Consider the following 24,237-nt stretch of genomic DNA (forward strand, 5'->3'; position numbering starts at 1 on the left):
GCTGCTGCCCAGTCTTTCACCGATTTACAAAGGCTCAGCGAAACAAACCTAGAGCTGACCAGCTTGACCGAGGCCTAGACCCCTTGGATGAGAGAGGGCGTGTACTGAGTCGAAAACGCCATGTCTGACGCGTCGGTGTTCAACGCAATCTCCGCCGATGGAAACGGGTGGGCCAGCAGGGCGGCGTTGGCCAGCAGGGCGGCGTTGGCCAGCAGGGCGGCGTTGGCCAGCAGGGCGGCGTTAGCCAGCGCGGCCTTGGCCCCAGAAAATGGCTGGATGCGTTCAGGGAGTCAATCAATGGGGTCATTAGCTGTTTTACCCTTCAAGGCAGCACAGAGTGGCTGCAGCAGGTGCGCAGCTCTGGGGGAAAAGTGGTTGTAGAAATTGACCATCCCTGAGAACTCCTGCAGCGCTTTAACCGACGTGGGACGTGGAAAAGCCGAAACGGCCCGGACCTTGTCTGGCAACGGAACCACACCGTCAGCGGAAATGCAGTGGCCCATGAAATCCAGAACCGGCAACTCAAACTGGCACTTGGAAGGGTTGACGATCAGGCCGTGATCGTGGAAAGTGCAGGTAGCCAAGAAAATACGATCCACTTCCTCAACCAGGGAGCGATAATCCTTCACGCCCAGAAGCGGAGAGTTGGTGAGGCCGGTTCTCACGGCCACTGGCAGCTGTCGGAGGAAGATGTGGGCGAAGAGCAATCCCCCGTCGTCCGGTCCGAGAAAAGATAGCATGTGCTGCATCAGTTCGAGAGCCGTACTGCCACCCAGGCCTGAGAGGGAGAGGAGCTTCTCGGCTCTCTCTGCGTCGGAGAGGGCATAGCGCCGAAGAAACAGCTCCTTAAGGGCGGCGTATTTCCCTTGGGTGGGTGGGTGGGTGCCGGAGGAGAGTCATCACACGACGGGTGGCTAGCAGGTCGAGAGGCCACCACATGGTGATATTTCGTGAATACTTTTCTCTCCAAAACACAGCAACAACACTTCCTGAGAACTGGGTGTGAGTGGAGCCCTCCAGTGGTCCACCACAGTGTATGCTTTTGCTTCCCTGCAAGTAAAACAAACGCAGTAAAGCCTGCTGCTCTGTGTGTCTCACGTCTGCACGCAGATCTGTAACGGCAGCAGAAACATGACTGTTAATAACAAAATTTGTGCCTTGCTGCATGCACACTACAGAAGTGATGTACAACAGACAGATTGCACTAAACACAGACGATATCACAAAATTACACATCTGCTGACATATAACCAGCAAGTATCTGCTTCTTTTTCGTCCTATTAAAATGTCACTCATTCAAAGGGAAGTGTTAACAGCAGACTCAGACCATGGGGTAATAAAGAGGAAACTATTCAGCAGAGACAGAAACCACACATCAACTGCCTGTAAAAGACGAACATGGCCAGCAAATACAAGCGACTCGGCAAGTACATTTAAAAAGAGCAATCTATAATATTAGTGTTAATTAAACAGTAATAGAACTCAACACTCACTTTATCTTTCTCAGGTTTTATCTTTATTTGATCTATTCCTCTCACTGGTTTCCTTTGTTTTTACAATAGTTGACGTTTTTGTGTAGTTGTTATTGTAAAGCAGATTGTACAATATGATCTAAATACATGAGCACAATGACCGACGTAAACATTAATCGACCAATGGTTAAAAAAAATCCTTGATGGGAGCAGTTTGTGGATGACACGAGAAGTAAACACAATTTTAACACTTTTGACAGAAAAACAAAGGGCAGGTTTCGGTTTTTGTAGCTTCTTCTGTTTTCTTGTTTGTGGCTTTTGTTTCATTGATTGACATACCCACAACCACTGTGCAGCAGTCACACACTGTTCTTTACATTAAACCCAATACAGTGCAGCAAACTAACCTGTTTATCCTGCACAAACCTGCAGAGGATTCTCATGCAGAGACAAACATACAAAAAAATCTGAAGGAGCTCAAACACTTTTTCACACTGTTTATTTGGTTTTACTGATGTTAACACAGTTGCTGATGTTAAAATTTGCTAATTTCTTTAAACAGAGTCAGGAGAACCACAAAAGAAGAATACAAAAGAGAAACCAGAGCTCAGGATGGTGCTTGTTGGAAAAACTGGATCTGGAAAAAGTGCATCAGGAAACACCATCTTAGGAAGAAAGAGTGCTTTTGAATCTAGATCATCTTCAAGCTCGATAACTTCAGTGTGTCAGAAGGAAACAGGAGAGTTTGAAGGTCAAAAACTGGCTGTGGTCGATACTCCCGGTCTGTTTGATAATGTTAAAACTGAAGAGGAAATGAAGACAGAGATCAGGAGAATCATCTCCTTTGCTGCTCCTGGTCCTCATGTGTTCCTGGTTGTGATCTGTGTGGCCAGATTTACAGACGAACAACGAGAAACAGTGAGAATCCTTCAGCAGATGTTTGGAGTACACTTAGCAGACTACACCATGGCCTTGTTCACATGTGGAGATAACCTGGAGCATGATGGAGTCACCATAGAACAATTCATCAGGGAAAATCTAGCTCTCCAAGACTTCATCCATCAGTGTGGAGGAGGATATCATGTTTTTAACAACCGAGATAATGACAATCCCTCTCAGGTCAGAGAGCTGCTGAGGAAGATCAACACTATGGTTCAGGGAAACGAACGAAGCTGCTACACCAATGAGATGTTCGGAGAGGCTAAGGAGTCCATGAGAAAAGCTGAAAAAGACTTCAGGATTGTTGTTGTTGGGAAAACTGGAGCTGGGAAGAGTTCATCGGGAAACACCATCCTGGGAGGAAAAGCCTTTAAAACAGCATCAGCTTCATCCCCTGCCTCAGTGACGTCAGAGTGTCAGCAGGAAGCAGCTCTGTTTGATTTTCAAACCCTGGCTGTCGTTGATACTCCAGGCCTGTTTCACTCTGTGTTTACCTTAGGCCAGGTGAACACGGAGATCAATAGATGCATCTCAATGGCTGCTCCTGGTCCTCATGTGTTCCTGGTTGTGATCCAGCCAAACATATTTATAGATGAAGAACAAAAAACCCTGAGAATCCTTCAGGAGGTGTTTGGAGATGAAGCCGTTCGTTACTTCTTAAAACAGAATAATTGCTACGATGCCTTCCAGTCAGGTTTTAGACAGAACCACAGCACTGAAACCACTCTGACCAAAGTGTTTAATGACATATGTCTGAACACAGACAGTGGAAAAATGTCAGTCATAGTTTTACTGGATCTCAGTGCAGCATTTGATACAGTTGACCACAACATATTACTCAAACGACTGGAGAACTGGGCAGGTCTTTCAGGAACTGTACTAAACTGGTTTAAAACATACTTAGAAAACAGGAAATACTTTGTATCAATAGGTAACTTCACATCCGAGCAGACAAGTATCACATGTGGAGTTCCCCAAGGTTCCATCTTGGGACCCCTTCTGTTTAACATTTACATGCTCCCACTGGCACAGATTATAAAGAACAACAAAATAAACTACCACAGCTATGCAGATGACACACAAATATATATCACAATGTCACCAGGAGACCGAGGCCCTGTACAGGCTCTTGGTAAATGCATTGAGGAAATCAATGACTGGTTGTGCCACAATTTTCTCCAACTAAACAAAAACAAAACTGAAGTAATAGTCTTTGGCGCCAAAGAAAAACGATTACAGGTCACCAGAGAACTTCAATCTATACATCTAAAAACCACAAACCAGGCGAGAAATTTGGGTGTAGTGATGGATGCAGACCTAAACTTAGAAAAACACATTAAGACAATAACAAAGTCAGCTTACTATCACCTCAAGAATATTTCAAGGATAAAAGATCTGATGTCTCAACAGGACCTGGAAAAACTAGTCCATGCATTCATTTTTAGTAGGCTTGATTACTGTAACAGCATCTTTACAGGTCTACCTAAAAAATCAGTCAGACAACTACAGCTCATTCAGAACTCTGCTGCTCGAGTCCTCACTAAGACCAAAAAAGTGGACCACATCAGTCCAGCTCTGAGGTCTTTACACTGGCTGCCTGTCCGTCAGAGGATAGACTTTAAAGTTCTGATGCTGGCCTATAAAGCTCTGAATGGTTTAGGTCCAAAATACATCAGTGACCTCCTGACCCAGTATGAACCTTCCAGATCCCTCAGGTCATCTGGATCCGGTCTTTTATCAGTTCCCAGAGTTAGAACCAGACACGGAGAAGCTGCATTCAGCTTTTATGCTCCTTATATCTGGAACAAACTCCCAGAAAGCCTCAGATCAGCTGAAACACTCAGTTTATTTAAATCCAGGTTGAAGACTCACCTATTCTCAGCTGCATTTGAATAAAGCACCAAATCCACACTTTTAAGCTTAAATTTCAAAACTTACACTAACTACTGATCTTATCTATTTTGATTTTATATACTGTTTTGTTTGTTTGTTAAGCTTAAATTTCAAAACTTACATTAACTACTGATTTTATCTACTGTTCTGATTTTATCTGTTTTGATTTTATATACTAGTTTGTTTGTTTGTTTGTTTGTTAAGTGGGTTTAGAGCTCTGGGTAGCTCCCCAACTGGGTCTAGACTGGGTCTAGAGAGTATTTTAAATTCAGGGAATTTAAAATAGAAAGTAGCTCGTCCACAGAAGGACTGGTAGCTCCCCTTACGATAAGGGTTCAGATCGCGCGAACAGGTGTGAAATGTGTGTGTTTAGTTAGTTTGTTTGTTTGCTTGTTTTAATCAATTTTAAATCATGCTTTTTATTTGTTTTTGTTTCTAATGTCTCTGTAAAGCACTTTGAATCACCTTGTTGTTGAATTGTGCTATACAAATAAATTTGCCTTGCCTTGCCTTGCACCATGGTGTTGTTCACACATGTAGATCTGAATGCCTCCATAGAAGAACTCATCACTAAGACTCCAGCTCTTCGTGAATTCGTCCGTCAGTGTGGAGGACGATATCATGTTTTTAACAACAATAGCAGAGATCCTGCTCAGGTCAGAGAGCTGCTGGAGAAGATTAGACTAATGGTTCAGAGAAACGGAGGAAGCTACTACACCAACAAGATGTTTGAAAAGGCAGAGAGCGCTATAACCAAAGAGATGGAACAACTTCAGAAGAAAAACCCTGGGCTGATGGCCACTGAAGCAAGATATGAAGCAGAGAGAAAAAACAAGTTTATCCGGGGCAGCTGGGTTGGTGCTGTTGCTGGAGCTGCTGCTGGACTCGGTGCTGGAGCAGCTGGTGGAGTCAGTACTGCGATTGCGACCGAGCTTGCTATTGGAGCTATTGTGGGAGCTGCAGCTTGTCCAGTAGGAGTGCTGGTTGGAGCTGGACTGGGTGTGGCAGCTGGAGCTGCACTGGATCGTACTACTGCTGCTAAAGTGAGGAAGCAGGCGTGTACTACACAGTGACAAATACTCACTCAGCAGCAGCTCGTTCACATCATCAAGTCAATATTGGGCGATCGTGGCTCAAGAGTTGGGAGTTCGCCTTGTAATCAGAAGGTTGCCGGTTCGAGCCCCAGCTTGGACAGTCTCGGTCGTTGTGTCCTTGGGCAAGACACTTCATCCGTTGCCTACTGGTGGTGGTCAGAGGGCCCGGTGGCACCAGTGTCCGGCAGCCTCGCCTCTGTCAGTGCGCCCCAGGGCAGCTGTGGCTACAATGTAGCTTGCCATCACCAGTGTGTGAATGGGTGGATGACTGGTTGTGTAAAGTGCTTTGGGGTCCTTAGGGACTAGTAAAGCACTATATAAACACAGGCCATTTACCATATTCACAAGTCCTTCTCATTATTCTCATAAATAAGGTGAATATTGGATTAAATTAAAACGAATTATTAATTATTGATCATGTTAGTTGTTGGAGTGATATTTTTATGATTGTCATTTGTACTTAGAAACAGCATCAATAATGTTTAGAGGTATATAATCGATTGCATTTTGAGATATAAATTTCTGAAAATAAATACTTGATTTTCTTTCTATCATAGTTTAGACTAAGCAAATGCACCTTGTTTCCTTAGCAGAGATGTTGGAGCCTCTATTTACCCTCAGAGTGATCTGATTTAAAAATTGTAAAAACAGGATCTAAAGGAGGGAGGAAGGATTCATCCAAAGGAGGGCTGCTACGTCACAAACTATTTCAGCGAGTAAACCTGTGAAATCTGTGCACAAAAGCTCACCTGTTCTGTGTCAAGACGACCACTAAACAAGACTTTACCATTAGATTCTGGCCACAGGTTTCGGGACCAGTACTAAAAGTACACTGGTTTATTGGAAGCCCCCATGGCTGGGTTATGAACTAGCAAAAATAATAGCGTATAGTAAAAGAATAAATAGTGGTAGGTAGCTTCATTACACCTTTTGATTATCACCATGGACTGCTATCAGAATACCTGGTGGTATTTTCATCCTTCTCTCAGGAAATGGCATTAACTAAGTTTGTGATATAAACTCACCCTGATTTATCTTTCCTAAAGTAACATAAAGACAAGTAATGTCAGAAATCACAGAATAAAAGGGCTGATTGGACCGGTTACATATAACAAGCATAGTCATTTGTAGAACTGGACATTCACAACTGTTAACATTGGGAAAGCTTCTACATATATCGACACATTCAAATTGACTGATTGTACTTTTTTAACGCTGTGATGTGGAAAACACTAATACAATAACAGCATTTGGTCATGCTGCTGTCACTGATGCCTCAAACACATTTGACAGCTTCTAAATTAAGCTTACCAACATTATTTTATTTCTTTTTTTATTAGTCCTTTATTTATCCAGGTAAAAATCTTATTGAGATTAAAAATCTCATTTCCAAGAGAGACCTGGCAGTATTATTGTGAGTTATGACCCACATGCTAAGCGGTGCACTGCATCAAAAGTAAATCCTGTTACATCATGAAAAGAACAAAGACAAAAGAGGACAATTCAAACAAAGTACGAAAAACACTTTTATTATCAGCAGGGTGTGTAAAACCATTCATTGTGAAAGGTAATTACAGTTTAGGTTAAGTTTATGTACTGAAATGAAGGATGAGCATATATTACACCTGTCATTATGAGACACCATCAAATCACTCCAGCAGAGAGACCTCATGGAAGTATGCTCCCAGCAGCTTGACTCCCTGAATGTAGTTTGATCTGAAAATGGAGAAATTAAGCAATGACAACTGTTTATAATTAAAAAAAAAAAAAAAAAAAAAAAAACTCACTTTACCTGTCATTAAGTTAAGCACAGAAATAATCTGGAGATGACAAACATGATCCTCTTCTTTTACTGCAATATTTCATCTATTTTATCAATAGTTCCTACTTGTTCCACATTTCAAAAGAAGTGAAACGGTGTGAGCTGTGACCAACCTGTTGATCTTTTCATTCTGAGAGTGAGCTCCATCATCAGAGGACCCTACAGGAAGCAGCATGACATTACGGCCTGTGGCCTCCTGGAAGGTCAGGGTGACTGGGATGCTGCCACCCTCGCGAGTCAGATCAGGCTCGACCCCGAAGACTACAGCACAACGAGGAGGAAAAAACAAGGCAAAAAGCAATAACAATTTTAATAATAATAATATTTTGTTTTCACATTAAACTGGGTATAATCCTATCAGTGAAAATACATGAAAAACGTCCACAAAAATATGCATATAACAGAAAAGCTTATAAAGATATTTCATTGGTCTATGGGAGGGGCCACTGGCCCAAGAACTTATGGACTTTGCTGTATAGCTGCTGTTAACGTGTTCTAAGTTTTAGTGTTATAACAGCAGTTAGAGTTATCAGGTGTTGATTCACCATTTTTGTGTTAGTGTGTAACATTAATGCTGCTGTGTGTTCTGTGTGGCTAGCGGAGCACCGTGAGTTAGACGGCTGTGCCCGTTTACCACCTCTCACTGCTGTGGTGTGTGAATGGGCGTTCGTAATAAAAGGCTGTCCTCCCTGTAGCTTAGCATTTCGGCTAAGGCAGGAATAGCAGGTCTCTGTCTCCTCCTTGTCTGAGCTCGCCACAATATGTACAAGGCTTTTGGATAATAAATTTGCTTGTCTTTGTTTTTAATGTCCTGAAACATCTGCCCGAGGACAGGAACTGAAACATGACAAAAATATTTGATTTCTCTTAAAGAAAAAGCATTGCAATGTAAACTGTAAGAAAGTCAGTTGTATTATAGCAGGAGAAAGTGTTTTACACTTTTGTAATACAATAAACACAGAACTGATTTAGACTTTGTATCAAGATAACAGAAATGCGTGAGATTGAGTGAACTCCCTCTTTGATCTAACAGCTTTTATCATTAAGTCCTTGTACCTGTCTTCATGGCCTTTCTCCCTGCCATGTAGTGTGGGTGGTTGAAGTCTGAGACCCAGGCTTTTGCCCCGTGGCCCATGTTCACTTTCAGTTTATTGGGGCTTCCCAGTTCAGCAAACTTCTTCTGCAGATGATCGACGACCTTGAAGAGGGGAAGATAACTTAGACTTGTTGAAGCTTTTATGCAGAAACAACCTGGTGCTCACTATGAGTGCAAAGGGTTGAACTGTATTAGGTGAGGCAAAAGAAACTGACTTGATTGATTGGTTTTCCTAATTTTATGCAGGTATATTATAATTCCTGTGTATTTTATGACCTGTGACATTGGTTTTCTGTCTAAATAAAGTTACCTTCATTCAAATTAAATCACTCCACTTTTTTTTTTACTTCATAATTTAATATATTCATAATATTTCTCATTTTCATACACTGCAATTTCTTTTACACACTCCTTTAAAAAAAAAAAAAAAAAAAAAAAACAATGCATGGCTGAGCAAATCACCTGAGCAACAAATTACCAATAAGTGGCAGAGATACAGAGCGACTTCTGCTACATTATTTAGGTGAGTGCTATATGCCATCATTGTTACCTATCACAGTGTTTACCTGCTTCTCCACATCTCTAGGGTCCATGTCAGGCACAAGGCGGATGGAAAACTTGCCGATGACCTTGCGAGGAATAACCGTCTTGGCTCCTGCTTCAGAGAAAGCCCCCTCAATACCATGAAGGGAAAGAGAAGGATATCTCCAACGGTGCATGAGGATTTGCTCCTATGGTGGAAGAAATAAAGAACAATAGGTTCAAAAAGTGTGAATGACCCAAAATTATACAGCACATTTCCACCAATGAGTGATGCGAACAACATAAATAATTTCTTTGCCTTTGTGTCATGCAGCAGCTGGTCAACCCCCACATCTTTACAGTACTCATCCAAGTCAAAGTCGATCTTCTCGTACAGCTTTTGCTCCTCTGCTGTCAGAGGCGCCACACTGTCATAGATCCCAGGAACCAAAATCTTACCCCTTTTGTCAACCAGGGAGCCTGTGCAGGAAGTCACAAACACATGATTAAAACTCTAAACTGCTGTAAAATAAGGTCGGTGAGACCAAAAATCACAATTATCAGCTTCACTTGCCCATAAGTGCGATGAGGTCGGTCATGGCCTCATGAACAGAGCCACCAAACACCCCTGAGTGCAAGTCCTTCCCACCACACTCCACCTTGAGGTTGGAATGTAAAACATTATTTTAAAATACACAGCTTGTGTCTCTCCCCACCAACAATAATCCAACAGGACTTCACCTCAAGGAAGAAATAGCAGATTCCTCTCAGACCGTAGGTGATGCAGGGTTTGTTCTTGCCCAGCCAGTAGTTGTCAGAGATGCAGACGTAGTCCACGTCTTTAAAGAAAGTGTCCTTTCTAGAAAACACAAGATCATCCAGACCCTCAGATCCAGATTCTTCCATCCCCTCGAAGCAGAATTTGATGTTGATGGGAAGGTCCTGCAACAAGAAGAGAGATGCATAAGAAAGAAAAAATAAATAAATAAAAAAAAAAAAATCAGAAGACTACAATTTGGTCACTGGCTCAAGTTTAAATTCAGGCTCATTGTGAATTAGTTTTTTTCATTTTCTAAAGACAAAATACTTGAGTAATCTCATATTTTTAATTTGGACTCCCTGCACATGCTGACTGTTGATCTTTTATCTCCAGTCTTTGCTACGCGAGAACTTTCCTTTAACGCTTTAAAGTACAGTCCAGTACAATTCAGGAAAAAGCAAAGACGATGTGCTTCAGTTTAAACTGTTAGGTTTATATTGTTGATTGTCATTTATGCTTAGAAATATTTAACCATATATGCTTAGAGGTGTATAATCAATTGTGTAGTGATAGGATGTGTGATCCTTAGGAGTCTGCAAAGTGTTCTGAGTGTTCTGGCATTCACACCCACATCCTGGGAGCATGGGAGAGGTCTACCTTCTTTTATTGATTTGTGGTAGGATAAACGTAGCTATGTCAGTTTTAGTCTAAGTGCCTTTTGTTTAGATGAACTACTGGACTTCCAGACCAGCAGGTTTAGGGAAGTCATTTATGGGGTCACACTCTGACACCACACACACGCACGCTTACAAAACGCACAGGCAAGGTACTCTTTGTGTGTATGTAGACGTCATATGTTAATGCACCTATGTACCGTAATTGTCGGGCTATAAGCCGCTACTTTTTGCACAAGCTTTGAACCCTGCGGCTTTTAGTCAGGTGCGGCTTTTCTATGGATTGTCCATGATTTTTGTCATATCGTAAGACGATTTGTTTTGTTTGTTCCGCTGTTGTACGGCACTACGTTGCCTGGCGGAAGGATCGGGGTTCAAGAGTGGTATGTTAGTCACATGTCCGTCCGCCAGGCAACGTAGTGCCGTACGAAGTAGCGCGAAAAACAAACTTCAAAGTAGCGCTACGCATTCAGCGGGAGGCGTGGATGACGAGCGGCGATAAACTTGCGAAAAGCAAGTTATGCCCAACTCCACCGGTGGATTCTGACAGCGTGGAAAAGTGCGAAAACATCCACGATCACCAACGGATTTTGAAGGGCTGGACTGCTGCATGATGGAGAGGAGGACACCGCCACGGCCCTTCTGAGGGTGTTCGACTCTGACACTGACAACGAGGATTTCTTTGGTTTTGAAAGTGACAACGAAGGAGAGAAGCGGAGAGTGGATGACGAAGCCATCCTGAGCCTGTTTGTATCCGACACTGGAGAAGAGGACTTTGGTGGTTTTAGAGCGCAGGAAGAAGAGAAAGATGGTGAATGACTGACTTTTCTTCTTGTTAAAGCCGTGTCACTGCACCTGAGCCTAAAAGGTAGGCCGAATCTATTTTTCTGGTGTGCTGTAGGTTACTGTTATGTACTACATGTGCAAATATGTACCCATAACTTGTTTTTCAAAATATTAATAAAAGGGGTGTGTCTCCAAACAGCCGTCTCTTTCCTGACAATTCCCTTTGTGCATATTCTCTTACATATGATAAGTCAACATTGAAACACCTGCGGCTTTTAGTCAGGTGCTGCTAATGTATGTACAAAACAGGATTTTCCCCTGATTTTAGCTTGTGCGGCTAATATTCAGGTGCGCTTTGTAGTCCGGGAAATACGGTATATTCATGTAACCTCAATAAAAGAGCAGTGTTACGGGGGAGCGGACGAGAGCAAATGGGGTCAAGCGAAGGGACGGTGTTTGTCCAGTTCTCTCCCGTGCACGAGAAACATAAAGAACTTTGCCTACTCGTGTCTTGCTTTGCTGTGTAATTAAATTGTCCTTAACGCTCCAGCGAATAGGTTTATGCTACAAACCTATCATAAACATTAAGTGATTCCTGTACGACAATCCTACCCCGGGACCTTTGACCAAGACATTTACTGCTGACAGCTCTGAAGCAATCAACAAGTGATCTGCAAATCAGTGGTGTACTTTAACAGAGATAATCCATTTCTAAGAATGACGATTAATCAGTTTGGAAATGCAGCCATGTACTTAGCTGTTCCATGTTGCAAGGCTTTGTTTTTAAATCACCTTATTTCTAATTATGCACATTAATAAATCAAATACAACCTACATAACCCAAAAATACACTTCCTAATACTTATTATTACACAGGTTTTACATTTCTCACAATAAGTTTTAATAATAAAACTGAGCATGAGTCCAAACTAAGCATATAATTAATCTTATGTGTGATATGAATGACCCACATATCATTTTAGAATACAGTGCTATATAGTAGCTATTCTGCTTTATCATCACTGTACAAAGAAAAAAAAAACAAAACCTTAATAATATTCTAAGTAGCAGTGTACGTTTACAGATTCTGAAATAAACCATCACACCTCAATATACTCCTGTCAGTAATTTCAAGCGTTTCAAGTCACTGTTCAAACAGGGATTTTTTTTTTAAGAAACACTAAAATATCATATCATCTTTCAACTATCTGAACTTGAAACACCTTTTGTTGGCAGTAACTGTACCTTTCCGATCTTCTGATACGCTTCAATGCAGTTAAACCAGGCCAACACTGGACCCTTGTCATCAGTAGATCCTCGTCCATAGAGCTTACCTACAAAAATAAAACTATTTCAGTTTCAAGGTTCTAATGAGAAGATAGTGGAGTTGACAAATGACACTAAGGTTATGTTTATTACATAGTCAGCAGATGACAGTGCCCCATTTTAAGCTTGTTTAAATCATGACTAAGGTTATGTGTAGGGATGGGTACCGGTTCTGACATAAACGGTAGTAACCAGACCGAAAAGCAGCGCACATTTCGGTGCTTTATTTCGGTGCTTTTTTTTCCTGAGCTGTGATACACTTCTAGCCAATCATTTTACGTTTCCGAGGATAGTAGGCGGGGCTAGGTACGTACGTTCTTTTATGCAGAGCTACAGATTAAAAATGTCCAAGGCGAAGCGGTCAAAAGTCTGGCTGTACTTCACAGCAAAATATGCAAACTCAGCAGCCTGCAACAAGTGCTTTAAGCTGATACTGTGATACTGTCAAAGGAGGTAACACCTCAAATCCGATGAAACACCTGGCAACGCGTAGCGTTTTTGTTTTTTTTAAAAGCAGAGAAATGCGCCGTATTTGATGGCAGCAGCAGCCGTTCTTCTCTGCGTGAGTAGCTTAATGTTGTTTGTGTGTAATTTACGTTGAGTAGGCTAACCACGTTATTACATTAATGCATGTAAGGTGAACTAGCAAACATCATCATAGCTACATGCGGCTGTCTTCTTGGTTGATGGCAGATACTCCCTTCACCCTGGCCAAAAAGGCTAAAATGACCAAAGAAAAAGAGGGAAACAGCTAAACATGAGAGGTTTTTGGACAAAGTTTGTATTTTTTTCCATTGTTTAAGCACTGCTTCCAGCTAAGAGTGATACCATATATGCCCCATAGCTGCAGAAAAGGCTAACATTGTTATCTTTTTACAAAAAACCAGCTGAATATAAGAGGTTTTTGGACCAATTGTGTGTTCTCCAGTCTTTAAGCACCGGTTTGAACACCGTTTGAGCACCGGGACCGTTTCAAAAGTACCGATTTGGCACCGGTATCAGATAAAACCTAAACGATACCCATCCCTAGTTATGTGTAACAATATGAAACCCTTGTTCATGGTTTTTTTTAAAAAAAGGTCTGCAGCAAGTTTTTGTAAAATGTGACATTATCAGCACTAACACAGCTGAGCAGGCAGGAATGAGACAACGGGAAGAGGATGTGGCATTTTGTGTCAGCTGACTCAAAACGCACAAGATCACGCATGCCGAGTCCAACAAACCAGAACTTTAAGGAAGCAAAAAGCTCTTTAACATTCATCCATGTCTGTTTAAATCCAGATATATGTCGTAATAATACAACACACAGAACATCTAAAGAACGCCTCACTTGAGCCATTTTGCCTTTTCACAAGCCGAGTCTGTTCCAAAAGCTTCTAATAATAACAACTTTATGGGTTCAACTTGGCCTGAGAAGACTGGCGATAAGACTGCAGCTCTAACAAAAGATGAGCTAAATAGGCTGGACTTTGGAAACATGTTGCTAGCTGTTACTGCAAGCAGAAAGCTGATTAAAGCTTGAAGAACATTCAAATATAGTTCAACCAATCTAAACACCAAAGAGAGAGTTTGATGTTATTGATGTTGTCGCGAGATGACCCCTGTCCTTGCACCACCCCTGCCATACACCACGATGAGGCCTGTTGAGATCGCCTAAGGCCAGGTGTGAATGTGGGTTGAAGCGCCTGGGATCGGGTCTCAGGCCTGCACTGGAGGTGGGTGACAGCTGGTGCTGTAATCCACCACTTTTGTTCCAACGATGGTTTAATGACCAAGTGATTGTAATGACATGAGCCAAGGTGAGCCCTCATATCAGGTGATGACATGATCAACGCGTCTCAGGGCCATCTTGAAAGGGAATAACGCCAACTAAGGGTTAAATACCTGGGACACAACCATTTGTTTTTAGAACTGAAGGAGCCTCTTGGATGAGAGGTGAAATGCCTTTGCAAACTTAAAGAAGGCCAACTGCCTTGTTTTTTCAAGCTCCCAAGACAATCCTGTGACTTGTTTTGTGTTACTCATCTTTGCATGTCAGACACATTCGTAGTCTACATAGTTTAGCATGGCACGCTTTCTCTTAGTTATAGTGCCATATAGCATTCTCATCTTGCACTACCTACCTGCTGACTGGATTTGTTTTCTGTAATCTGTTCATTTAAGACCACTAAAACGCTCTGTCCTCATTATTTTGTTGTTTTCATAGTAATTGACCAGCTTTATTCATCTTAGAAAATTAGTTCGTCTTCTTTTAGTTTTGCCATCTATTCTATCTACAGGACAGTACGGTAGCTCATTTTTCAGTCATATTTGATATTATAACTTTGCTAAACCAAAAACTACCCGGTGTAACTTACAAACAGCTGGATACAGTAGCCTTAAAGTTTTCATTTTCATCTATTTTTACAAGCCCAAAGCGCGTTCCAGCTGACTTCAGTTACTCGCATAACTTTCCAGCTCAGAAACAGCTCCAGGGTTGTTTTGTGCAGGACGCAGGCCAAAAGTATTCTCCTCTTACCGTCTTTCTCCACCAGAGTGAAAGGCTCTGTGTCCCAGCCATCATCGATGTTTGCTGGCTGAACATCAAGGTGCCCGTAAATACACACCGTCTTCTTGGCTGGGTCTGATCCTAACTGCCCCAGAATGATAGGAGGCAGGGGGATCTCCTCTCCTGAGGGAAGCTGCATGAATAATGATTTATGGTGAAATTTAAGTAGAAAAGATAATGCAATATACAAATCATTAATGCATTAAGAAATGTAACCAGTGCAAGACCTTCTGCTTGCCAACGTCCACCAACTCCACAGTCCCTCCCAGCCTCTCGATGTCCTTGGCTGCCATCTCCATCATTTTTTTGATCTCCCCGCGCTTCTCAGGCCAAGCAGACACACTCTGGACACCCACCCACTCAGCCAGGCGCTGAGGACAATTATGAAAAAGGGATTTAAATTAAAATAGGTGTTTTAGGCACTTTCGTCATGCTCAAAAAAGAGCCACAATGAGTTATTCTTAGGACATCAGACCTTCTACAAAATTTGACTAAAGCAGCAGTTATAATATCTGGTTTTACAGTTGGCATCTACTATAGCGCCAGCTTAAGTGAATGAGTTACAATGCTGTCCAGTTTAAAGTTAGCTCAATAAATTATTAAATCAAATGACAACCATACAATGATTAAACAGCCAAGAGGTCTTACATTGAGTCCAGCATAACTATTATATTTTTCCTGAGTAATCTTACCTGCACATACAGGTCCTGGTGGTCGTCCACATACTTGAAAAGTTCTGTGAGATGAGACATTTTGTGCCAGCAATGGGATCTGAGGGTTAAACAAGCAGACTGGTGTGAGTCCACCTCTGGGTTTGTGCAATCTTATGAGAGCACAAAGACCACGCCTTCCTGCAAATTTGCTGACTGCTGCTGAATTTGCAGCTCCCATCCTGCACATTAGGTCATGAGACTTAAGCTTGTTTCACATCATAATTTCTCAGATCTACAGCTGCAGCTGATCAGCACTTTAACACCAGGCTTTCAGAACAAAACAGCAAGAAAATGTCAAGAAATGTGAGGCTCATAGTACAAAGTTACAACAACTGACACAGTAAAGGATAATGCTCAGTTCTGTGCCTTCTGGTCCCTGCTTCTACACTTATCAGATAACCTAAAAGCCACATGCTGATGCAGTAAATTAATTAAGGTAGTTGAACTTTACTGTAAAATGCCTCACTCGCTGAGTAACTGCATTTAAAGTACTGTTTAAACTAAATGTACTTATCATAGAAAATATCATCTCATGTCTTAACAGCTTAGAGTTGTGTGGCGACCAAACATAATCGAGCTGCACAAAAGATAATAGTTTATTATTTATTAGTATTAAAACAACAGTTAGGTAGACTATGGTTGATAACATGTGTAGACGTGAAAAGATCACTAATTGTGTGAAGAAAGCCATAAACAACAATTAAACCGTTTCGTACTGAGTGAGAAACTGAAAGAAGGTCATGAAAACTTCAGCACACACGGAGGTTACTTTCCACAGGTGTGCACTGAAATTTGGACTCGCCCTTGTTGTTGCACGACCACTCCTCTAGACCATATATCTGAATATTTCCATGCAAAATAGGCACAGAGACTTAGATGTAATAGTTAATATAGTTCTTTTTTTTTTTTTAAAGCGGATATAACCTTTTTCGGCTTGGTACCAGCGGGTTTTGTACAGCATGCTATGAAACACGAATAATGAGGTGGTAAAATGGCAAGTGAAGCGAAACTAAGTTGGCTAAGCTAAGCGGATGCTGGAAGGTAGGTAACGGGTCATTGCCGTTATATCTACCGTCTGGGTTAATGTGACCGAGAGCTGATCTAGCCAAATACTTTGGTCATTTATAAACTGCAAAGAGAAATATTAAAATCTACCCGTCTTGTCAAACAGACTTACTGTGTTTTTATTCCAGATCAGCTGATGTAAACATGTGACTCCGGGCCCTTCTCAGCTGACAAAGACTTCCTGTATTTGCTAACGACGGACAACTCTGAGGTCTGCAGTAAAAAAATAAAAATAAAAAAAAAATAAAAAAGCAAAACAACAAAAGCTACTTGTTTTGTGGGGGGGAAAACCCAAAGCGATTCAACTCGTGGGGTAGAAACAACAACCCACCATATGAACTGCTTCAAAGCGCAAAGAATTATGGGTCATCGGAAGCTGCTTCGTCACGGGCGTCTCATCGGGAAAAAAAAATACATTTACTTCTCAATTGTTTTCCCGTTTGTTAAAAATGACAAAAAAAATAATTGTTTTTTATTTTATTTTATCTACCAACACCACATAAACATAGTTGCACATCTGTTTCTTTGCATGTTCAAGTTAACGAAATAAAGTTGAAAGAGAAAAATATTTAAGAAATGACTCCAATGTTAAGCAGTATGGCACATGGAAAAAAGCTTTCAATATTTTAAGTATAGCGGACTTTCAGTTCCTCTGGTTTGTATAAAGGACTTTACATGCATATTCATACAAATATAATATTTCTTACAAAATTATTGTTGCGGCTCTTCCAACCAACGGTCGCTGCAGGCTAAACATGAGGACACAGATGACGCGCAACAATAAACACATGAGATAGACCTCTGTACTATTTGCTCCTTTAATTCCACTTTCCACTATACAAAATCAGAACATGGGATCAAAGCATGATACAAATGCAGAGACTGCACAAGCAAACGAATGCAACTTACAAACATTACACCAATTACTATGCCAAACTACAGCCTCTGGCATAAATTAGTGCACCAAACTAAACTCAAGCTGCATGCAAAAAAATAAATAAAAAATTTGCATCAAAATGACTCAAGATGCGGTCAACAGAAGGTTTCCCCTCATGCTCACCCTACCTACCTTTCTGCTCAACATCAGGTGCAGTGAACAGGTGAGTGCAACCACATTTATCACCTAACACCCATGAGTCACGCCCCACACCCGTGCACCAATACAATGTGTGCATTTTTAACCAACCCTCTTAATCCAAAAAAAGGAACAACTCATATGGCTCCTACAATGTTGTAAATGGATCAAGCTCACTGAAAACTTCTAATTTATAGGGGAGCTCAAATGATGTAGTCTACATGTTAACAGCACATAGCTTTAGGTCATTTACTGATGGATGCTTATACTTTTAACCTGATTTGCAAGATGGGTGTATGTCAGGAAGCTCTGAAGAGGACTTTATTAAAAAAAAAAATAAGGCATGTTAATGACAAGCAGCCACATGTAAATGACAGGCCCAAAGAGGGGAAGCTTTTAAATTTGTGTTATGAAACCAACATCAACCACTGGGGAAAAAGGGGAGGCTACAGTGATAAAAGCCAGATTCCTTTAGATTTGTGGGACCACTTGGATGTCACCAATGAATTATCAAAAGGGTCTGCCAGGTATACATCTATAAAGACAATTATTCAAAAGTACAAGTAATTTTAAAGTCTTAAACTGACAGCTGAAGCAATAACCATAAGGCATTGTATCAAGTATTTATTTGGATTGCAAGATGATTTTCCGGTTGTGTGATCAATATGGCTTTGCAGTCTGGCACAATGAGAATCTGAGGAATTGACAGTAACTTGACAGCGACAGGCCAACACTGGTGCAGCTTCACATTTCACACAGTGAATTGTGATCAAATCACATTTAAGTGCTAATCAACCAAGGTCACACCGCCTTTACAGCTCTTCCTCCACACCCTGCTTTTTACAAGTTTTAGATGAAGACAAACTTTGGACAGAGTCTGATGGGTTCACCCATCAGTGGGGGGCTCAGACCCACTACTCCATGACTAAAAGAATCAGCTCAGGCATTTCTAGCACATCCCACTGGAATGAGGCCCCAGGACAGACCCAGGTTCCCTTTGAGTACATTATGCAGTATGATGGCAAACTACACTTGAAATTGCACTAAACTTATGGTCATTTTACCTAGATGCAATATTTCTTCTTTGGCTCTCGAAGGAGGCGGACGCACTTTTTCCTCCTCTCCCTTATCATCCCTGCTTATGTCCTTGTCTAGTCTCGTGTTTTGTTTTGTTTTTGTATTTTCCCTGGAACACTCCGTCTGTTCTCTAAAACCTAAAAGAGGAATTATGGATTGGATCAACTGGTCCCTAAATGCAATTGACACCCCTTTCTCAACGAGAAGTTTGGGCTTGGGTGAGCCTGAGTGCTGAAGATATCTACCTATTCGGAACCATGGTAACAGGGTTCTTGCTGATCGGAGCTGGCTTGGCCCAGACTTATCGAAGAATTAAGAAAGCGGAACCGGCTGTTCAAACCCCCACAAGGCTGCCCGCTGGGATTGGAACGATGGGAGAGGTGTGAGTTTCTCAAAATGGGCTCATTGAGTCAGCACGGATAAGATCTTGGAGAGGCTACGGCTGCTGTGAATACTCAGAATAAGATCTGACTGCAGACTGGATACATCTCGGAAGGGCTAGCCCGGAATAACATCTCTGGGTGCAAAATTGGATGACATCTCGGGGAGGCACACTGCCGTGAGTTCTCAGAAATCTGCTCCTTGAGCACAAGAAATGACATCACAGAACGCAAGTATGGCAAAGCTCACGGCTCTCCAACGGGACCAGTGTTGGACTGTAGAACTGCTTTGAAATATATGAGCTGTTTGCACTATAGTTTTTTTAAAAAAAAAAAAAAAAAAAAAACCCCACACACTTCATGCGGATACCCTCTCTGCGCCAGCTACAAGGCTTGAGCTGAACAAAACACCCTGATAACGACTGTTTACTCTGTTCCTTCCCATTCCATGCAAGGCCACCTGGGTTGGCTGGAAGACTGTTTACTTAGCCTGGCAGGGCGAAGGACACCGTCTCAGCTGAACTATGGACACTCAGACATATACTGATAAGCACTCACTGACTCATCACCCTCCCTACCCTGGATTCGACGCCACCTCAAATGCTTACCTCCCCTCTGATGTGGACATCGGGTCAGTTGGAGGCGCAGTCAAAAGATTGCAGCGGTCCTAGATCAGATGTACACACTGGCACTCTTTCCCATGTTGCTTGTCTGCGTTTATTGTGCTATGGTGTGTTGATATCTGTGCATTCCTGTATTATCCTTGTGTTACACATTTCGATGCGTTTCCCTCGCTACCTAGCCTGACCCGTCTCTCCAATGTGATGTTTGTGTATTGTATGTACGGTCGGCAATGTCCGTCATCTCTGTTGTGGGCAAAAGACCTGCAACTGACAAATAAAGGCTCTCATCATCTCATTTCATGTGTTTGCTCAATGTTTCCATTGTGTAGCATGCACCGCAGTCTTTGATTGCTGATCACTGAATTGTGTCATGTTTTAGTGCTTGATAAGTTCAATAAACAACATTTCAATGTCTGGATCTGAAATGCCAAACCCTGAGGTCCACACTAGTTATACCTTGCAGTTCTTAATGACGACAAAAGACCCATGCATAGTGAATTAAAAGGCTTTATTTTCTTAGTTAAATCACAATGTTAGTTTCCAGATCAAATCCTTATTGAACCTGGAAGAAAATGAATCTAATTAGACCATTAAACAAGTTGCAAATTATCACCAAGATTTAGAGACTCACCCTCCCATCAAAGCACCGCTCATCACATCTCTTTTCTGCTGGCAGACAAACTTCTGCAGAGCACATGAAATAAATCTGGCAGGGAATGAACACAGTAAAACAAAGTTAATCTTTCAATATCCAAGGCAAACATTGACTTTAAAAACAGTTCTGCTTAGAACCCAGACAACCTTTTTTTTTTTTTTTTTTTTAAACACATGTAAATTAGGAACTGTTCCAGCATTAACTTCTCCAACTCACCTCTTCATTTAGGTACTTGTTTGTCCTTTGATCCATGAACTGGAAGGCACTCACTATAAAGCGTTTTTCATGATTCACTCCAGGAACATTGCTGACTTTAAGTATGGACACATGTGGGTCATGAGGATTGGCACACCTGCAGACAAGCATAACTTGCAGTCAGAAGTTCAAGATAACCTTCAAGCTCTAAAAGGTTTATGGTCGTGCTTACCCTTCATAGATTAGCACCAGAGCATTTTTTGCAGAACGAGGATATGCCAGGCAGTAATTCACAAGAATTATTGCATCTGCGTTAGGAGAGCTGAGGCGCAATTCAAGATACACAGGGCGGCCGAGGAGCAGCCGCAAGGGCTGATGGTGATGGTCATAGAAACTTGAATAAGTCTCATCTGTTGGGATGAAACAGAAGGCATTTAGCCAGTCTTCACACCAGCAGAGTTTGTCAAGCCTGTCTACTGTAGTTTGTTGGAAAGACAATGCAATGCCCAACCTTTGGCAATTCTCAACTCGACACCATATAAACTGTTAGAGATGACTGAAGAAGGCATACTGGAAGGTGGGGTCTTCACCATGTAGCCAACACTAGCCATTGATTGAGCAGTGCCCCATTTGTTATAGCGGCACTCAATCAGAAATCTACAAGAGATCAAATAAGCCATTAATACCACGTGCCAGTCTAGAACACAGCATACTGCTCACCATGTGCCCCTGCCCCTCAGTCTGTTAGATTTGTGTTTGCATATTAAAATCTAGCACAAGACACTAACCTGAGTGGATCAGTTCTTGTAATGACACCATACTTTAGATTGAGAGCAAGAACAATACTCTGCACTTCAGCCAGGTATATCGTCACCTCACCAACATCCTGTCAACACAAGTTACATTGGATGATTTACTTACTGAGGTGCAATTTACAAGAATACAAGCCAGCATGTTAAAAGCCAAGTGTCTGCTTAAGTCTCAAAACCTTTGTAACTTTTAGGAGAACCTCATACCAGTGACAGTTTAGATTAAAAGTTGATTCTGACAGATCAGATGGCGCATGGAAGAGTTCAGACAGTCAACAAGCTTTAGACATGTCATACTAGAGACATCCTTCCAGTTTAAGCTGCATAAACCCCCCCAATCTGTCAGCAGTACTGCCCCCTGTACTGCTGCCTGCTATTTAGCAGCAAAACGTGTAGGCTGTTGCAGTGGCAAATCAGGGTGATAGCTGGTCATGACCGCTCATTAAAATTAGTCCTGCAGTAGCATATACCAACATCTCCAAGTCAAGCACCAAAGCATTCTTATTCCAGATTTGGACATACCAGGTTGCCGCCAAAAAGTCAAAGCATTCCTACAAAGTTTGCCAAGTAACAGCTTTGCTGGAGGGGTAACTTACGTAAGAATGGGTTCCACATTCTGTAACTTTGAACTTAAAGATGGCGACCTGGTTGTTAACAATGGCTGGTTTACACTCTGGATTTCCAGGAACAATCAGTCTGGTAGGATCCACAGGGATGGATGCAGAGTTGTACCGAATGGCAAATACAAAATGTTGATCCACTGTGCACTCTACAGGAGGGATAGAAAAAAGCCACTTAAGTTTCACGGATTAAAAATTCAACATTTATACCATCTGTCAAAAACTAGCCTTACCTTCAAGTGGGTAGTAGCAGACAGACGCTAGCAAATCCACACAACAGCCCATGGCCCGACATTCTGAGACAGATATTCCATAATGACCACATCTCACCTGCTCTCCCACAGGGATGCTGCAATCTGAAAGAGGGAAAAACAATTAATTTCATCTGAATAATGTTAAAACATCTTCTACAAACCACTCACGTTGTCTTAATGTTGGTGATGATTGAGGGAATGCTGGTTGGGGCAATCCTGGTTGTGGTACTGGAGGAACCGGTAACATAGGTGGTGGAACCAGTGCTTGTGGATCTCTGACCAGTTTAACACACGGCAAGGGCCCACCACCTGAACGTGGCACCATTTCTGGATCAAACTTGTTGCAAGATGTGGTCGACACTCGTCTCTGGCCAAGTGTATCGGTGTACAACAGCTGTAGACTGAAGCCATCCGCCTATAATAAATTGTAAAATAAAGTTTAATGACTTCCTGTTAAGCAAAACAGTCAAGGGAGAAACTCTTAAGCAACTTACATGCCGCTCCACATTGCACCCATTGAAGGGTACAGTTAAGGTGTTCTTCAGCGGATCCACTTCATAACCACAGTTTTCTGGCGCACCAACAATAGGCAGCAGACTGTCCCCAGAGCCTGGAGAAAGTACATGCCAGTTTTACCAGACGGAGCAATTCAATCTATTACAAATCTAAAAATCTAATCCAAGTACATACCAAACACCTTAACCTCACTCAAAGGTCCTGTTGGCAGAGTAATTTGGAAGCCACTTTCACTGCAAACAACTTCTAGATCAGCAGCAGTTGGATTACAACTGCCTGGCCAGCTCCTTGGAGGCTCATCTTCAAATTTTACCTGGAACCCACGGTCCACACCACCACCATAGTGCGTGGGTCTAGAATCATCTACGGCCAAGTCATCATAGTCAACATAGTCAACATCGGAGTCAAAGTTTTCACTGCTGGCAACACCTTCGGCTTCAAGGACCACATCTTCAAGAATTTTAGCTTCACCCTGGTCAAGGCCACTACTGTAATCTGGACAACAGAGGTCGTTGTTAGGTCACTGATAACAAGTAAAAACCCCATTCATATGGGCAGGAAAAGCTAGAAGTGTAGCGTAATAAGCATGATGTTCATTCCTCTCAAATCTATATCTTAGATTGTCAGAATTAGCCGTCAGGCAACAAGCTGTTAGAAGCCACAAGTCGTAAGTGACCAATCCTGATACATACACCTGCCCAACCGTCTCCCTGCCGTTTACCTGTAGGGTCATGTGGTTCGCCCCTTTCTCCGGGCTCATACAAACTGCGAAGCTCAGTTTTATTTATGCGCTCCCACCCCCGGACGGACACCGGCAGCAGAGTCCAAGTCAGGACTAGCAGCAGCTCGAGCCTACACCCAGCCATTCACGTGAAAGCTCTCATGCAGCTGCAGGAAGCCTCGCGCCCCGCTACAAGTACTGGCTCTAGCTTAATTGATTGCACCTGACTGCTGCTGATTTTTCACCTGCTGCCCCGTTACAGGCGGGAAGGATAAATAAACAGGCGGGAAGGAAACTCGCCTGTTTATTTATTTATTTTCAACCTTAATTATTATTCATTTAATTTACATTAATCTGGCCAATATTTTATTATATAGGGTATGGCAATTTCTTTTTAGATACTATGAAAAATCTTTAAATCACTTAAAGTTTCTCTGTGGTGGCCGTAAACCTTAGATGTAAAAAAAACGCAACAATTTATCTTTCTCGATTGATGTTAGTTTATTTTCGTTTTAATTTGGCGCAGGCATGTTTAAGAAGTGGACTAGCTGGACTAGTGGGGCGCGCTGAGAAAGATCAAATGACCTCTGCACTAAAGCAGT

The 24,237-nt window shown here is 42.0% G+C and overlaps 3 protein-coding genes across 7 annotated transcripts; 1 reads left to right on the forward strand and 2 right to left on the reverse strand.

The window, feature by feature from the left end:
- Nucleotides 1-1,326: 1,326 nt before the first annotated feature.
- LOC309699467 (GTPase IMAP family member 8-like) lies at nucleotides 1,327-5,420 on the forward strand. Of its 3 annotated transcripts, XM_082522487.1 has the most exons (3): nucleotides 1,327-1,423; nucleotides 2,035-3,060; nucleotides 4,815-5,420. In XM_082522487.1, the coding sequence occupies exons 1-3, from the start codon at nucleotides 1,399-1,401 to the stop codon at nucleotides 5,375-5,377; spliced, it is 1,614 nt and encodes a 537-aa protein (XP_082378613.1). In that variant the 5' UTR covers nucleotides 1,327-1,398; the 3' UTR covers nucleotides 5,378-5,420. The 3 variants fall into 3 exon arrangements, with proteins under 3 accessions (XP_082378613.1, XP_082378611.1, XP_082378612.1); XM_082522485.1 differs by lacking the exon at nucleotides 4,815-5,420 and having other exon boundaries at nucleotides 2,035-4,814; XM_082522486.1 differs by lacking the exon at nucleotides 4,815-5,420 and having other exon boundaries at nucleotides 1,408-1,427; nucleotides 2,035-4,814.
- A 1,486-nt stretch (nucleotides 5,421-6,906) lies between these two features.
- Nucleotides 6,907-17,804, reverse strand: LOC309699609 (cytosolic non-specific dipeptidase-like). 3 transcript variants are annotated; one of them, XM_082522715.1, is made up of 14 exons: nucleotides 17,418-17,470; nucleotides 17,042-17,104; nucleotides 16,823-16,923; nucleotides 15,625-15,703; nucleotides 15,160-15,303; nucleotides 14,903-15,065; nucleotides 12,304-12,392; nucleotides 9,580-9,780; nucleotides 9,413-9,497; nucleotides 9,158-9,318; nucleotides 8,883-9,047; nucleotides 8,277-8,418; nucleotides 7,334-7,481; nucleotides 6,907-7,114 (listed from the first exon to the last, which is right to left on the reverse strand). In XM_082522715.1, the coding sequence occupies exons 4-14, from the start codon at nucleotides 15,682-15,684 to the stop codon at nucleotides 7,048-7,050; spliced, it is 1,425 nt and encodes a 474-aa protein (XP_082378841.1). In that variant the 5' UTR covers nucleotides 15,685-15,703; nucleotides 16,823-16,923; nucleotides 17,042-17,104; nucleotides 17,418-17,470; the 3' UTR covers nucleotides 6,907-7,047. The 3 variants fall into 3 exon arrangements, with proteins under 3 accessions (XP_082378841.1, XP_082378842.1, XP_082378840.1); XM_082522716.1 differs by lacking the exons at nucleotides 16,823-16,923; nucleotides 17,042-17,104; nucleotides 17,418-17,470 and adding an exon at nucleotides 17,780-17,804; XM_082522714.1 differs by lacking the exons at nucleotides 16,823-16,923; nucleotides 17,042-17,104 and having other exon boundaries at nucleotides 17,418-17,441.
- A 2,552-nt stretch (nucleotides 17,805-20,356) lies between these two features.
- Nucleotides 20,357-23,879, reverse strand: LOC309699645 (zona pellucida sperm-binding protein 4-like). Its single transcript, XM_082522762.1, has 12 exons — nucleotides 23,636-23,879; nucleotides 23,089-23,409; nucleotides 22,893-23,008; nucleotides 22,567-22,813; nucleotides 22,378-22,500; nucleotides 22,121-22,293; nucleotides 21,504-21,601; nucleotides 21,227-21,372; nucleotides 20,948-21,125; nucleotides 20,737-20,872; nucleotides 20,497-20,571; nucleotides 20,357-20,427 (listed from the first exon to the last, which is right to left on the reverse strand). The coding sequence occupies exons 1-12, from the start codon at nucleotides 23,778-23,780 to the stop codon at nucleotides 20,419-20,421; spliced, it is 1,767 nt and encodes a 588-aa protein (XP_082378888.1). The 5' UTR covers nucleotides 23,781-23,879; the 3' UTR covers nucleotides 20,357-20,418.
- Between the last annotated feature and the right edge of the window lie 358 nt (nucleotides 23,880-24,237).

The sequence above is a fragment of the Aulonocara stuartgranti genome, assembly GCF_965226115.1.
Source record: "Aulonocara stuartgranti genome assembly, chromosome: 22".
In the NCBI taxonomy this organism is placed as follows: domain Eukaryota; kingdom Metazoa; phylum Chordata; class Actinopteri; order Cichliformes; family Cichlidae; genus Aulonocara; species Aulonocara stuartgranti.